Here is a 14,495-nt window from a genome sequence, read left to right as displayed (position 1 = left end):
CAAAAACTTTTAAGACAGGAAAAAACGGTATACTGCATTGCCTTTTTTGTAATAAATCTAGGTACTATATAGAGTATCTTGTAAATTAGCTATCTCGTAAGTCTAAATTTGAAAATAAAATCTTAACTGAATTGCTAATTGGTACAATAATAATTATATTGCGTGGTTGATCCTTTTAACCTTTTTCTAAATTATAAAAGTTCAGTTTGATTTAATTTTGCCATATACCTTTAAACACACCTTATTGAAAATTGTGGTTTTAAAGAGCATATATTGGACTAGGAAAGTGTGTTGTACTTTTGGTTTCAGCAATAATTTTACCTAAATGAGAATAGTTAATTAACTGAGTTCTCTATCATTTCAGAATGCTGAAGCTTGGAACAATTTATCAACTTCCTATATCCGACTAAAACAAAAGTAAGTACATCAGACAAATATGAAGAACTTTGCTTCCCAAATAAATGAATGAGATTTTCTACAACTGAACATTGTTTCAATGTTTCTCCTTGTTTTACCTTTCTCACCCATGTATATGAAATAGAATAACTTAAGTAGAATAACTTAATTCAAACTAAATTAACTTGAATTCTAAATATACAGTTTATTTCTTAAAAACATTTCATATGTAATAAAATAAGAAATGTTACTTGAAATCTTTATTTAGTACTGAAGTTTTATATTCTACATTTTATTACATGATAAAAGCAAACATATGTTTAGTTGGTCAACTCAGTTGACAGTTATTTTTATTCATTGCTTGCTTTGTACTAGACATTATTGAGAAATATAAATAAATATGAACCAATGTCTTCAGGGAATGTAGGTTTAAAAAATAAAATACTATGCTATCTTATTTAAAAAATTGATTAGTATATAAGCTATCTGTGGCAAATACTAAGTGAGAATACAAAGAGGGCTAAAATAATCATACGTGATATTTGTACCACACTTATTATGTGCCAGCCACTCATTTAGTCTCATGAGGATCAAAGAAGAGAGAAACCATGTCATCCTGGATCAGAAATGCTTCTGAGAGAATGTTGGACTCAAGCAGAAATTTGAAGGATGGATAGAAGGGACAGAGGGGAGCCTCTTAGGCACGGGAAATGATGTGACCAAATGCAGAATGACAGGAATGAAGGTAGTATTTTAGGAGATAGGAAGCAAAATAGTCCAGCTATAAAGTAATGTGAAATATACGGTGAGAGATAAGGTTAGAAAGGTAGGTTGAAGTAAAATTGCAGCATCTTCTGATTATTTGACCAATGAGTTGAGACTGTCCTGTTGAGAATAGGAAGCCAGAGATTTCAGTGTGGTAATCTCATGAAGAAAGAAGCTTTTGGGGAAGATTTATCTGGTGGCAGTATGTGAGGCAGACTAGAGGAAACTGGAGGCTAGGAAGCCAGTTAGGACACAGCTGTTATAACAATTCAGGCATGAGATAACTAGAGTGGAAAAAGAAGGGGCAGATGCCAAACTCTTTATAAAGGAGAAAACCAACTAACTGGGCTTATTGACTGGCTATGAAAAGCGAAGGAAAGGGAGGAGACAAGGACTGCTGTTGCCAGAACTCTAATAAATTAATTAAAGGATGGATATATTTTCATTTTTATTTGGCCTTACTTTCAAACTTAATTTAATTTTTCTTGGTGGAATCACAAGATAATTTCTGAAGACATCATTAAATCCATATTACGTAGAGATCATGAAATGCTGCCTCTGCTCTTGGATGACATAAATAAAGTACTATCTGTTCTACCATTCTCTTCAGAAGATAATATTATATTCTTGATTGCAACTGATAGTGCTAAAACTCTCTGGAGACCTTTTTGGTTTAAAGCAACAGGCTCGGAAGTCCCTGTCATACTTGTAGAATGATCTCAGTGAGTTTTTCTGGCAACTCGGATAAGTTTGTGTGTAGTGAAGCTCTTGATACCTTCCTTGTCTTCCAGCCCAATCATGTAGGAATTCTGCTTTCTCTCTTAGGGGTTCTTGCATATTGTTTCTCGACTTTCTTACCTCTTGCAGTTCCACAAATAGGTTTTTGTGCAAAGGTGGGGTTGTAAGGTCTGAGATAAATCATTTCTTTATTCTTCCCTGTTTACTCTTTTCTTTCTTTGCTAAGGCTCCAGACAAAGCTAATGGGATTGTTACTTCTGAGGTAATTAATGCTTCTCTCAGAAGATCCTATTCATGCCTTAAAATGGCCCATTAAACTTTCTTTTATCCTTTTGTGGTCACAAGATTCTTCACTAACGTGCTCTCTTTGCTGTTTCATCTGGTTCCCCTCGATATCATGTTCCTATCAGTCCCACGTAAAAATGTCTATCTTCGGATGTGATTTTAATGGTGCAATATCTCTACTATAGAGGGGTTTTGATAAGTGAATCCTGAAATGAAGCACCTTACAAAGAAGCTATATTTACCAAAAAGGAAAAATGGATTCATGGAACAATTTTGAGGCTAGGAAATTATGATTAGGGGGATCATAAGGGGGGACATATAGGAAAAAGGATAATCCTCATGGTGTGGATTTTTACTTGTTGAGTTCACCCCCAACCCCTGTGGATGGGAGAGCTGGGGAGTCTTGGTCCAACACTGTTGGAGGCAGTTGCTATTAGATGGAGGTGGTGATGTGGTAGAGTAGAGAAAGGAAAAAAACACTCCATGAACAATTTATGACTGAAATTGAAGACATGTTTCCCTTCTTTTTGAGTTTTCTTGTATTTTTGCAAGGAGGAATCCCTTAGATAGTTCTCTTAGAGTCAATAGATGGTAAACGCTCCTAACCTTTGTATATCTAAAAATGTTTCATTTTACATTTACTCTTGAGTGTGGTAAGTTTAGCTGATGATAAAATTTTGGCTGACAGTTATTTTCACTCAGCACTTTAAAAGTAATATTCTGTTGTCTTCTGTCATCTTACTGCTGAATCAATAAATATCTGTCATCACTTCTTTGTAGATTTTAGGAATATCTTTCCTAAATTTCACACAATATTTCTAGATGTTCGTTTATCTTTACTTATAATGCTCAGTATGTGAAATATACTTTTGATCATATAATTTATGATCGAAAATTTTTTTGAAATTTGTTCATTTCTGGAAAATTCTCTGCTTTTATCTTTTGATATAAAGAATCCTGCCATGCTCTGCATTTGTTTACTGTAGAATCTCTATCAGATGTATGTTTGAGTCTTACCTCTCATTCTTTCCTCTGTCTCTTTCCAGCTTTTATTTTATAATTCGAATTCTGTGTGAACTCCTTACTGTTATCTTGCAATGCATCAGTTCCTCCTTGACTATGTGCATTCTAGTTTTTGTTAGCTATTGAAGGTTTTGTTTTTGTTTTTTGTTTTTTGAGACAGTCTCGCTCTGTTGCCCAGGCTGGAGTGTGGTGGCACGATCTCAGCTCACTGCAACCTCCGCCCCCCAGGTTCAAGTGACTCTCCTGCCTCAGCCTCCCAAGTAGCTGGGACTACAGGCATGTGCCACTATGTCCAGCTAATTTTTGTATTTTTAGTAGAGACAGGGTTTCATCATGTTGGTCAGGATGGTCTTGATCTTCTGACCTTGTGATCCACCCTCCTCGGCATCCCAAAGTGCTGGTATTACAGTTGTGACCCACTGTGCCCGGCCTGTTGTTGTTTTGTTGCCTCTTTCAATACTGAAATTTCCAGTTAGTTTTTATTCACATCTCCTTGTTCTTATTTCATTACTCCCTGTTTTTGTTTCACAATTTTCTGTTCCTTTTCAATGTAAATTATTTCTTTGTCTCTGTCAGTATTCTAAACAAATTTATTTAAAGACTTGATAAATTGTTACTTAAACAATTAAGAAAAACTTTTTTTCACTCCTCCCTCTCCCCCTTAAAATCAATTTTGTTTTTTTAACATGGAGTCTTGCTCTGTTGCCCGGGCTGGAGTGCAGGGGTGTGATCTTGGCTCACTGCAACCATGGCTTCCCAGGTTCAAGTGATTCTTGTGCCTCAGCCTCCTGAGTAGCTGGGATTACAGGTACGTGCCACCATGCCCAGCTGCTTTTTTTGTTTGTTTGTTTGTTTTTGTATTTTTTATTAGAGATGGGGTTACCCTCTGTTGGCCAGGCTGGTATCGAACTCCTGACCTCAGGTGATCCACCCACCTCAACCACTCAAAAAGTGCTGGGATTACAGATGTGAGCTACCATGCCTGGCTACCTTAAAATTTTATCTTTAGTAAATTTATGTCCTGTTGATTAGTTTTGTTGACTGAAGGTTTTTTTCTCACAGGGTGTAGAATTTTGGTTTGCAGCATTTTGGTTGCAGATTCATGAGGAGTGTGTTGTTTTGTTTTGACCTCCTTGCCTCTGGTCCCTCCACTACTGTCTGCACCTTTTGTCTTACAGGTTTGCAATTGTACTTTCTTGGCCACTCTGACTCCAGATTTGGAACTTGAGTGTGCCTTCTCCTGAGGTGATACTGGGATTGATACCTAGTTTTAAAATAATGTCCTTGTTACCAGTAAATAGATTAGGAAAGGAGTATCTCTGTATGTATGCTATATATACCATAGGGTCTGTCACTGAATTTTGTAGGGAAGTTTGAGTTGGTTTTGTGTTGTTTGGGTCTCTCATTCTGTTTGTTTATATGAATGAATAAGGACTGACAGTCCACATTAGCATTTTATACATTTAGCTATGCTTTATTCTAATAAAAAAAGAGTTCATTATTGCTCCCTTTAAAATTTGACCTTCAATAGAGTAAAAGCTTTTAGAACTTTACAAGAAGCTCTCAAGTGTAACTATGAACACTGGCAGATTTGGGAAAACTACATCCTCACCAGCACTGACGTTGGGGAATTTTCAGAAGCCATTAAAGCTTATCACCGGCTCTTGGACTTACGTGACAAATACAAAGATGTTCAGGTAGGATATTCATATTCCGTTATTTCAGTTTGTGTTTGATACTAATCCTTGATCACATGGTATAAATTATTTCCTTGAATATGCACAGGAAAATTTTGTTAAACACGTGTAACATATGAAAAGGGTATTTTTTTCTAGTCAAATATTCTTCATGATATATAGAATTCTGCTATCTAATGTCAAATTTGTTTGTACAGTCATAAACTGAATATTACTGTGACTCAGTTATGAAAATCTGATATGTGGGTTACGTATATAGTCACTTTGCAGAAGCTAAATAAAACACTGTGTTACTTAGTACTTTGGGTATCTCAGTGTATTCTCTGACTTGTGGTAGCTGGAATAAATCCTATACTCATTTGTTCATTCATTAACAAGCATTTACTGCATAGTTTCAGATGGTATGAACAATATAGAGAGGATGGCTAACATTTTCTTTGCAATGTTTCATGAGGTGGTGTTCTATTTGGTGGAATAAAGTTATCGCTCCAGAAAGTATGGGAGATTCAAAGCTGTTGTGTCATCTGAAAGATTAAATAAAAAAGACCTTTTTGGTTTAATTGTAGTTGAAGACAATATGCTGTCTTCAGTGTAAAGTGATACTCTGAGATCATGCCACTGCACTCCAGCCTGGGTGACAGAGCAAAACTCTGTCTCTAAATAAATAAATAAATAAATAAACAAAACTGAATGGAATGATAGCCAAGTGAATGGAGAGACAGCAGAGTTTTACATCCCTAGAAAGGGTAGGGGCTCTAGTGAATCTGTTTGCACAGTCCCCTGACAGTCAATAGTTGTCCTGTTAACACTGCTGAAATTTTCCATTGAGATAGTTCTTCCTTTTCTACACTTAGTGCCTTAGCAAAGGGCACTGATGAGACTGAACAGATCTTAGTATATTGTGACCGCTGAAGATAGTGCATATCTCTTGTTTACTGCAATTGTGATTTTTAAGATCTTTCTTTACTAGGAAAGATTTCTGAAACCTGTTCCTAAAATCTCAAGGAGAATGTAAATTATTTATATTGGTAGTATATTCCATCTTACAGTTGAAAGAAATTCTGTTGTTTTCTTTCATATTAAAAAAATGTACTTGAAACATTCAAATCCAGCACTCCTCATTTAGACATTGCTGCTGGCTCAATTCCAGCATTCTTTAGAATCACACACTGTCAGAGCAAAAAGGAACCTTGGAAGTCCTCTAGGGCCAGGCTGAATAAGTTTACACACCAAGTCAGAAAGGAGTGTGAAGCTCCCCTCCTTCCTGATAAGCTAGACAGGGGACTTCTTCAAGCTGTCATTCTGCTTTTCTATCCTCTTGGTATTGCTGCTGATAACTTGTCTGTGTCATCTCTTTCTTAATTGTCTTAGAATTGGTTTCCTTGGTTAGTCTGATCCTGTGAATCTTCTGTCCTGTGCCTCCATTTTCTAACTAATCTGCTTGTCTTTCTGTTGTGAGTGGGATCTCCCCTCTAAACCTATACTTTAACCCCAGTAATCTCCTTCATATCTGCAAAGGATTAGTAACAACTGGCTCACCAGGTTGGCTTTTTGGATCTTGAGAAAATCCCGGTCATCCTTTCATGCTTGGCACCAGTAGGAGTTGTTTTATATAAGGTACCCAAATACTGTCTCCTCCAATAAGAGACAGACTTATTATATGTACGCGTGAAAGGAAGTGGCTTTTGTATTTGCTCTTTTATTCTCCTTCGCTTCCCAAGGCACATAGAGCAGGTCAAAGTGGTTTGTGGTAAAATAACAATAATTAATATTTACTGAGGGCTTGCTGTGTGTCTGAAAGTATCCTAAGCACTTCACATGTATTAGCTCATTTAGTTCTCACCACAGCTTTGGGGGATAGGATTATACTGTCATAAGCTATGTCTAACTCTGGATGGATGGATGGACCTCCCCACCCGCTTGTTTTAAGGAAATTAAAAATATCAGACAAAATAACTGTTCAAAGATTGTTTGGAAAAGCTGTTACTTGTACATCATAGAGTTATAAAGTCATCAAGATAATGCTGATTTTAGTTAACTTAGATGAATTAAGTATGGCAAATCTTGCTAACTCGTGTATTCTAAAAGAAAGGCAAGACAAAGCGAAGCAGAAGCAGTTACAGTAGCTGAAAATGTATTGAAGAATTTTACTTAAATTTCTCTTTTCTTACCACCCCTACCACCCCCAGATTAGGAGTCTCATTCTCTCTCAGGATGAAAAAACATTCTTGCTAATGTTTAGATGATAATTCTGTATTTGAGTATCTGTAAATATGTAGGGAGAGAGGTGATATTTAGAATAATCTGTTGGTAGTAACAGTGGCATTATAGATACCAAAGGATATAATTTTGGTAAAAATAACCTGAGTATGTAGATAGTTGATTCTGGTAAAACTTTCAGTTGTGATTTGCCCTGTTGGATGCCAAATCAAAATCATTGGAATTTTAAGAACATTTGCTTAGAAATCTTTCAGCCAGCTGGGCGCAGTGGCTTCTACCTGTAATCCCAGCATTTTGGGAGGCCAAGGCAGGAAAATTACTTGAGCCCCAGGGGTTTCAGACCAGCCTGCACAACATTGTGAAACCCTTTCTCTACAAAAAAAAAAAAAAAAAAAAAATTCAGCTGGGCTTGGTAATATGTACCTGTAGCTACTCGGGAGGCTGAGGTGGGAGGATCCCTTGAGGCTGGAGAGGTTGAAGCTGCAGTGAGCCATGATCACACCACTGTACTCCAGCCTGGGTGACAGAGCAAGACCCTGTCTCCAAAAAAAAAAAAAGAGAAGTCTTTCAGGAGCCTTCCCTAAGAAAGAATAAAAGGACCCAAAATGCATAGAGATGCATTTGAGCATTTTTCAGAAAAGGAAAAAGAAATCTAAAAATATATATAGCTATATTTTCCTAGTATGAATTCAGATAACGTGATTTAACTTTTAAATAGATTTTTTCAAACATATTTTAGTGGTCATAGTCTTAGCTTCTTACTCCTGTAATCATGGGGAATTTTCAATATAGCAAAATTGTGTTCTGATTCCAATTTAACATGTTCTAATCCTGTACCTGTTTTTCTCTACTTTGTGGATGTGGATTATTGCCATTAAGTTTTTTTCGTGTGTGTGTGTGTGTGTGTATGAATTCATGCTTGTTTTAATATAGACATAGGGTAAATTAGCCTCAAATTTTTCTGTTTTTTTTCTCACTATTTGTAATTGAAGAATGAGTGGATATACTACCTTTATCATTTTCTTTCTTTTTTATCCATTTTATAATTTTATTAATAATATTTTAATTGGCAAACTCTAATTGTATACGTTTATGGAGTACCATGTGATGTTTTCATATGTGTATACAATGTGGAATGATTAGATCAGGCTAATTAACATACCCATCACCTTGTTTACCTTTTTATGGTGACGTATTTGACATTTTACTCAGGTATTTTGAAATATACATTATCGTTGACTGTAGTCACTATGCTGTGCAGAAGATCTCAAACTTAATCCTCTGTCTGAAACTTTGTATCCTCTCCCCAACAATTCCCCATTTCCTCCCCACCACACCTCTACCCCACCCTGACACTAGTGACCATCATTCCTTTCTGTATAGTCTGTTATTAGTATTATAGATATGCTACTGATGTTTGTATGTTGATTTTGTATCTGAATTTATTTCATCAGTTCTAATAGTTTTTACATGGACTCTTCAGGGTTTTCACTAAGATCATATTGTCAGCAAATAGAGACAATTTTGCTTAGTCCTTACCTATTAGAATATCTCTTATTTCTTTTTTCTTGCCTAATTGCTCTGTCTAGGACTTCCAGTACTGTGTTGAAAAAAACCTTTGTCCTAATTTTGACTAATGTATAGTTTGGTAAAACCCAGGAATGCTTTTCTATAATGGCACTTATTTGTATTTATTTCTAGATTATACATATTTTTATTCATCTATCATAAAACTGATTTTCATGTTCCTACATAATTAGTTCCTGTTCAGTTTTCCAGTTTTTGACTATTATAAATAATGTCATGAATATCCTTGCAGACAAATCCTCATATGTAGCCATACTTCTTTCCCCCAGGTAAATTCTGATGTTGATTTGTTGGGATATTTTTCCTTTTCTTCCTTTTTTCTTTTTCTGGATACCTTGGGCAACATTTTGGGAAAATAATTTAAGTATTGCATTATTGACATTCATTTGCTGTTTATATGTGGAAGAGGGAGGAAAGGGGATTAACATATATTGAGTGCTTACTATGTTTCTGCCACTTAACACAGATTATCTTTTATTGGGCATACAGTATGTGAGGTGGATACTAAATACTCCTCATTTTATAGTTGATTAATATGAAACCCAGAGAGCTTATATAACTTGAGCAGTCATTTGGCTAGTAGGAGCCGAAGACAGAAATCACAGGTAAGCATGTCTTATTTTTTTCTTTGTCACTCCTTGAAGTCTGTGGGGGAAGATTTATGTCAAAAGCACATTTTCCCGTCGTATTAATGTGCTTGTGAACTATATCTAACAAAGGTTTTTAAAAATTCAGACATAATGTGCAGATAATAAGCCAGGCATGGTGGCATGTGCCTACAGCCCGAGCTACTTGTGAGGCTGCAGCAGGAGGATTGCTTAAGCCCAGGAGTTTGAGGTTTCAGTGAGCTATGATCGTGCCACCACACTCCAGCCTGGGCAACAGAGCGAAACCCCATCTCCAAAAAATATGAAATAAAATAACAAAATAAAAAAATAATTTGTAGATAATTTTAACTACTATGTATTCTTATGTAATCACCACCCCAAACAGTTACGGAACATTTTCATTACTATGGAAAGTTCTCTTACATGCATTTCCAGTCAGTTGAAACACCACCTCTTTCCCCCATGAGGCAACTGCTTTCTGATTTCCATGTCCACAGTTCAGTTTTGCTTTTTCTTGAATACCATATAGATAGAATCATACCGTATGTATTCTTGCATAGTGAGGTGGTCCTTTGTGTGTATTTTTATTTGATGCTTTCTTTGGGGACAGGAGAAGATGGTGTTGATGTGCAGTGGGGCAAGTTGCCAATGAAATTGAAGTCCTGGGACACTTGCTGGCTGTGCATTACCTGAAAGTAAAGAGAAGAGGAGAGAATGGATATATGTTATACAAATTATAGCTTTGGAAAATAGGTATTCTTCCCATTTAACTGTTGAGGTACCTGAGGCTCAGCAAAGTGAATTAATAAGGTTGATTTCTTATAGCCAGCGAGCAGTAAAGCTAAGGCTTGACATTTGGCATATTTAACCTAAAGCCCTTTCCACAGTCTAAGAACTGTTTTTTGTTTTGTTTTGTTTTTTGGGTTTTTTCTGAGGGACTGAAAAAGACAATGCTAAAATGCCTATCTCTCTCTGATAACTGAGGTTTGGGGAAGCCAAGGGTCAGGGTTATCAGACCAGGAAACAGAACAAGTACTTAGAGAGCTCCAAGTGGAGCAGGGAGCTAGCCAAGCAGGGGAGGTGGGAAATTGCTTCATTCTTGGCCTGGAGCCCTCCTGGTAGTTTTTGTAAGGGGTTAAGGCAGTCCTATTCCTTCCTGCTTTGAGGACCTCCAGGATTCAAAGGGCCAGTGCCTTGCACTTTAGGCCAAGACTTTGATGAGACTAGCCCAAGGAAGTCAAGGTTAGTGTTGGGAAACGAATAGTTAATACATTTCTCTTTGTGGAGATTCTTCTACATTTATGTTGGAATTGCCGCTCCTCTATGTGAGAGGCCTTCAACTCTCTTCACAGGCCAGTGTTAGTTTCCCAGTCATTCTCTGCTTGCTGCATTCCCTCAGTGTGGTTCCTGATGGAGGTGAGAAATAGGGTTGGCAGAGAATGAAACATAAGTTCTACTGTTACCTAAATGAAACCGAGATGTGGGTAAGGGATTTAAAGGCCATTACATGAACTCAGTGGCGTGGTATTGGTTTGAGTGGGATATGAGGCCTATAGAGCTGTTTATACTGATTAAAATGAAATCTGTCACATACAAAGTATCCTCAATAAGATTATCAGCAGATTTCTCATCATAAACTTTGGAGGCCAGAAGGCAGTGGACTGATATATTCAAAGTGCTAAAAGAAAAAAACTGTCAATCAAGAATCCTTTATCTGGCAAAACTGCCTTTCAAAAGTGAGGGAGAAATTAAGGCATTCCCAGATAAACAAAAGGTAAGGAAGTTCATTACCACTAGAACTGCCCTGCAAGAAATGCCCAAGGGGGTCCTGCAGGGTGAAAAGAAAGGACACTAGACAATAACTCAAAGCTGGATGAAGAAATAAAAATCTCAATAAAGATAAATATAAGAACAATTATAAAAGCTAATATTATTGTAACAATGTTTGTTGTTGTTGTTGTTTGAGATGGATCTCGCTCCGTCGCCCAGGCTGGAATGCAATGGCGCAATCTCGGCTCACTGCAACCTCTGCCTCCTGGGTTCAAGTGATTCTCCTGCCTCAGCCTCCTGAGTAGCTGGGATTATAGGTGCCTGCCACCATGCCTGGCTAATTTTTATATTTTTAGTAGAAACAGGGTTTCACCATGTTGGCCAGGCTGGTCTTGAGCTCCTGACCTCAGATGATCCATCCACCTCGGCCTCCCAAAGTGCTGGGATTACAGGTGTGAGCCACCGTACCCGGCCTGTTACAATGTTTTTTTTAACTGTACTCTTTGTTTTCCACATGATTTAAGAGACTAATACATGAAAAAAAACAGTTATTAGTCTAAAAGCTAGTAGTATTGTAACTTTGGTTTGTAGCTCCATATTTTGCTTTCTATGTAACTTAAGAGACTAATGCATTAAATATATTAGTGTATGTTTTGGGGCACACCATTTATAAAGATGTAATTTTGTGACATCAACAACCAAAAGGGGTGAGTATGGCTCTGTTAGAGAAGCAGAGATTTTGTATGTTAATGAATTTTATAATAGACATATATAAAACATTCTACCCAATAACAGTGTACATATTCTTCCCAAATGCACATGGGACATTATCTAGGAGAGACAATATGATAGATCGCAAATTAAGTCTCAGTAGATTCAAAAAGGTAGATGTCGTAGAAAGTATCTTCTCTGACTACCCCAGGATGAAATTACAAATCAATAACAGAAGTAAAACTAGAAAATTCACAAAATTATGGAAAATAAACAACACACTCTTAATCAATGGATCACAAGAGAAATTAGAAAATATTTAGAGATGAATGAAAATGAAAATACAGCATACCAAAACTTGTAGGACACAGTGAAAGCATTGCTAAGGAAGAAATTTGTAACTTTAAATGCTTACTTTAAAACACAAGAAATATTTCAAGTCAATAAGTTAACTTTACAACTTAAAAAGCAAACTAAACCCAAGGCTAGCAGAAGGAAGAAAGTAAGAATAAAGATTAGAATAGAGATAAATGAAATAGAAAGTAGAAAAATAATAAAGAAAAATCAATGAAACTAAAAATTAGGTCTTTGAAAAGATTAATAAAATAGACAAACCTTTAGATAGATGGACTAAGAAAAAAAAGAGAAGATTCAGATTACTGAAATCAGAAATGAAAATGTGGACATTACTACTGATTCTACAGAAATAAAAAGATTATAAGAGAATATTGTGAACAAGTATATGTCAACAAAGTAGATAACCTAGATGAAATAGACAAATTCCTAGAAACTCAAAACCTACCAAGACTAAATCATAAAGAAATAAGAAATCTGAATAGATGTATAACTAGTAAGGAGATAGAATCAGGAATCAAAAATCTCCCAACAAAGAAAAGCCCTGGACCTGATGGATTCACTGGTAAATTGTATCAAACATTTAAAGAAGTCACAACAATCTTTCTCAAACTTTTCCAAAAAATTGAAAGCGAAGGAACACCTCTCGGCTCATGCTATGAGGCCAGCATTACCCTGATACCAAAGCCAGACAAAGACACTACAAGAAAAAAAAAACACAGACCAAAATCTCTTATGAACATTGATGCAAAAACCCTTAACAAAATACTAGCAAATTGATTCACTAGCATATTAAAAGGATTATACACCATGACCAAGTGGGCTCTATTCCTGGAATTTGAGGATGGTTCAACATATGAAATAGATCAATGTAATATACTACATTAACAGAATGAGGGGGAAAAAAATCTCACCTGATTATCTCAATTAATGTTGAAAAAGCATTTGAGAAACTTCAGCACACATTCCTGATTTAAAAAACACTCAACAAGCTAGGAATAGAAGGAAGCAGCCTCGACATAATAAAAGCCAGATATGAAAAACCCACAGCAAACATCATACTTAATGGTGAAAGACTGAAAGCTTCTTTTCTTTTTTATTTATTTATTTATTTTTGAGACAAAGTCTTGCTCTGTCACCTAGGCTGGAGTGCAGTGGCACAATCTCTGCTCACTGCAACCTCCACCTCCCAGGCTCAAGCGATTCTCCTGTGTCAGCCTCCCAAGTAGCTGGGACTATGGGCACATGCCACTATGCCCAGCTAATTTTTGTATTATCATTATTATTATTTTTATTATTATTTTTATTTTTATTTTTAGTAGAGATGGGGTTTCACCATGTTGGCCAGGCTGGTCTTGAACTCCTGACCTTAGGTGATCCGCCCACCTCGACCTTCCAAAGTGCTGGGATTATAGGTGTGAGCCACCGCTCCCAGCCTGAAAGCTTCTTTTCTAAGATTGGAAACAATGCAAGGATGCTTGCTTTCACTTCTGTTCATCACAGCACTGGAAGTTCAAGGCAGAGCAATTATACAAGAAAAAGAAGTGAAAGACATCCAAATTGGTAAGAAATAAAATTATCTCTTTGCAGATGATGTGATCTTGTATGTAGAAAATGCTAAAGATTCCACGAAAAAGCTCTTAGAACTAATAAATTAATTCAGCATAGTAGCAGGATGCAAAGTCAGCACACAAAAATCAGCTGCATTTCTGTACACTGACAGTGAACAGTCCCAAAAGGAAATTATGAAAACAATCCCATTTATAATAGCATAAAAAATACTTTGGAATTAAGTTAACTAAGGAAGTAAAAATCTGGGACCACAAAAACTAGAAAACATGATGAAAGAGATTAAAGAAGATATAAATAAATGGAAACACATCTCATGTTGATGGATTGAAAGACTTAACATTGTTAAGTTGTCAATACTACCCAAAGTGATGTCTGGATTTCAGTGCAGAGACTGCACTGAAAAAATAAAGAGGAGACTCAAATTACTGAAATCAGAAATGAAAATGGGGACATTACTACTGATTCTACAGAAATAAAAAGATTATAAGAGAATATTGTGAACAAGCATATGCCAACAAAGTGGATAACCTAGATGAAATAGACAAATTCCTAGAAACTCAAAACCTACCAAGACTAAATCATGAAGAAATAGGAAATCTGAATGGATTGGTTTTTCTCAGAAATAGAAAAACCTATCCTAAAATTCAAATGGAATCTCAAGAGACCCTGGATGGCCCAAACAACTTTTAAAAAGAACAACAAAGCTAGAGGACTCATGCTTCCTGATTTCAAAACTTACCACAAAACTGTAGTAGTCAAAACAGCGTGG

General features: G+C 36.3%; 1 protein-coding gene across 2 annotated transcripts in view; it reads left to right on the top strand.

The window, feature by feature from the left end:
* Window positions 1-14,495, top strand: part of TTC27 (tetratricopeptide repeat domain 27) — a 194,512-nt gene that overhangs the window by 156,224 nt on the left and 23,793 nt on the right. For both annotated transcript variants that reach the window (XM_003262719.3, XM_030800389.1), the window contains exons 15-16: window positions 365-417; window positions 4,739-4,904. In XM_003262719.3, coding sequence (XP_003262767.1) covers window positions 365-417; window positions 4,739-4,904 — 219 coding nt within the window. The remainder of the gene's footprint in view (window positions 1-364; window positions 418-4,738; window positions 4,905-14,495) is intronic.

Source organism: Nomascus leucogenys, chromosome 19 (genome assembly GCF_006542625.1).
Source record: "Nomascus leucogenys isolate Asia chromosome 19, Asia_NLE_v1, whole genome shotgun sequence".
Taxonomy (NCBI): Eukaryota; Metazoa; Chordata; class Mammalia; order Primates; family Hylobatidae; genus Nomascus; species Nomascus leucogenys.
Note: the sequence above shows the minus strand (reverse complement) of the source record. Positions and strands in the feature narration are given on the sequence as shown.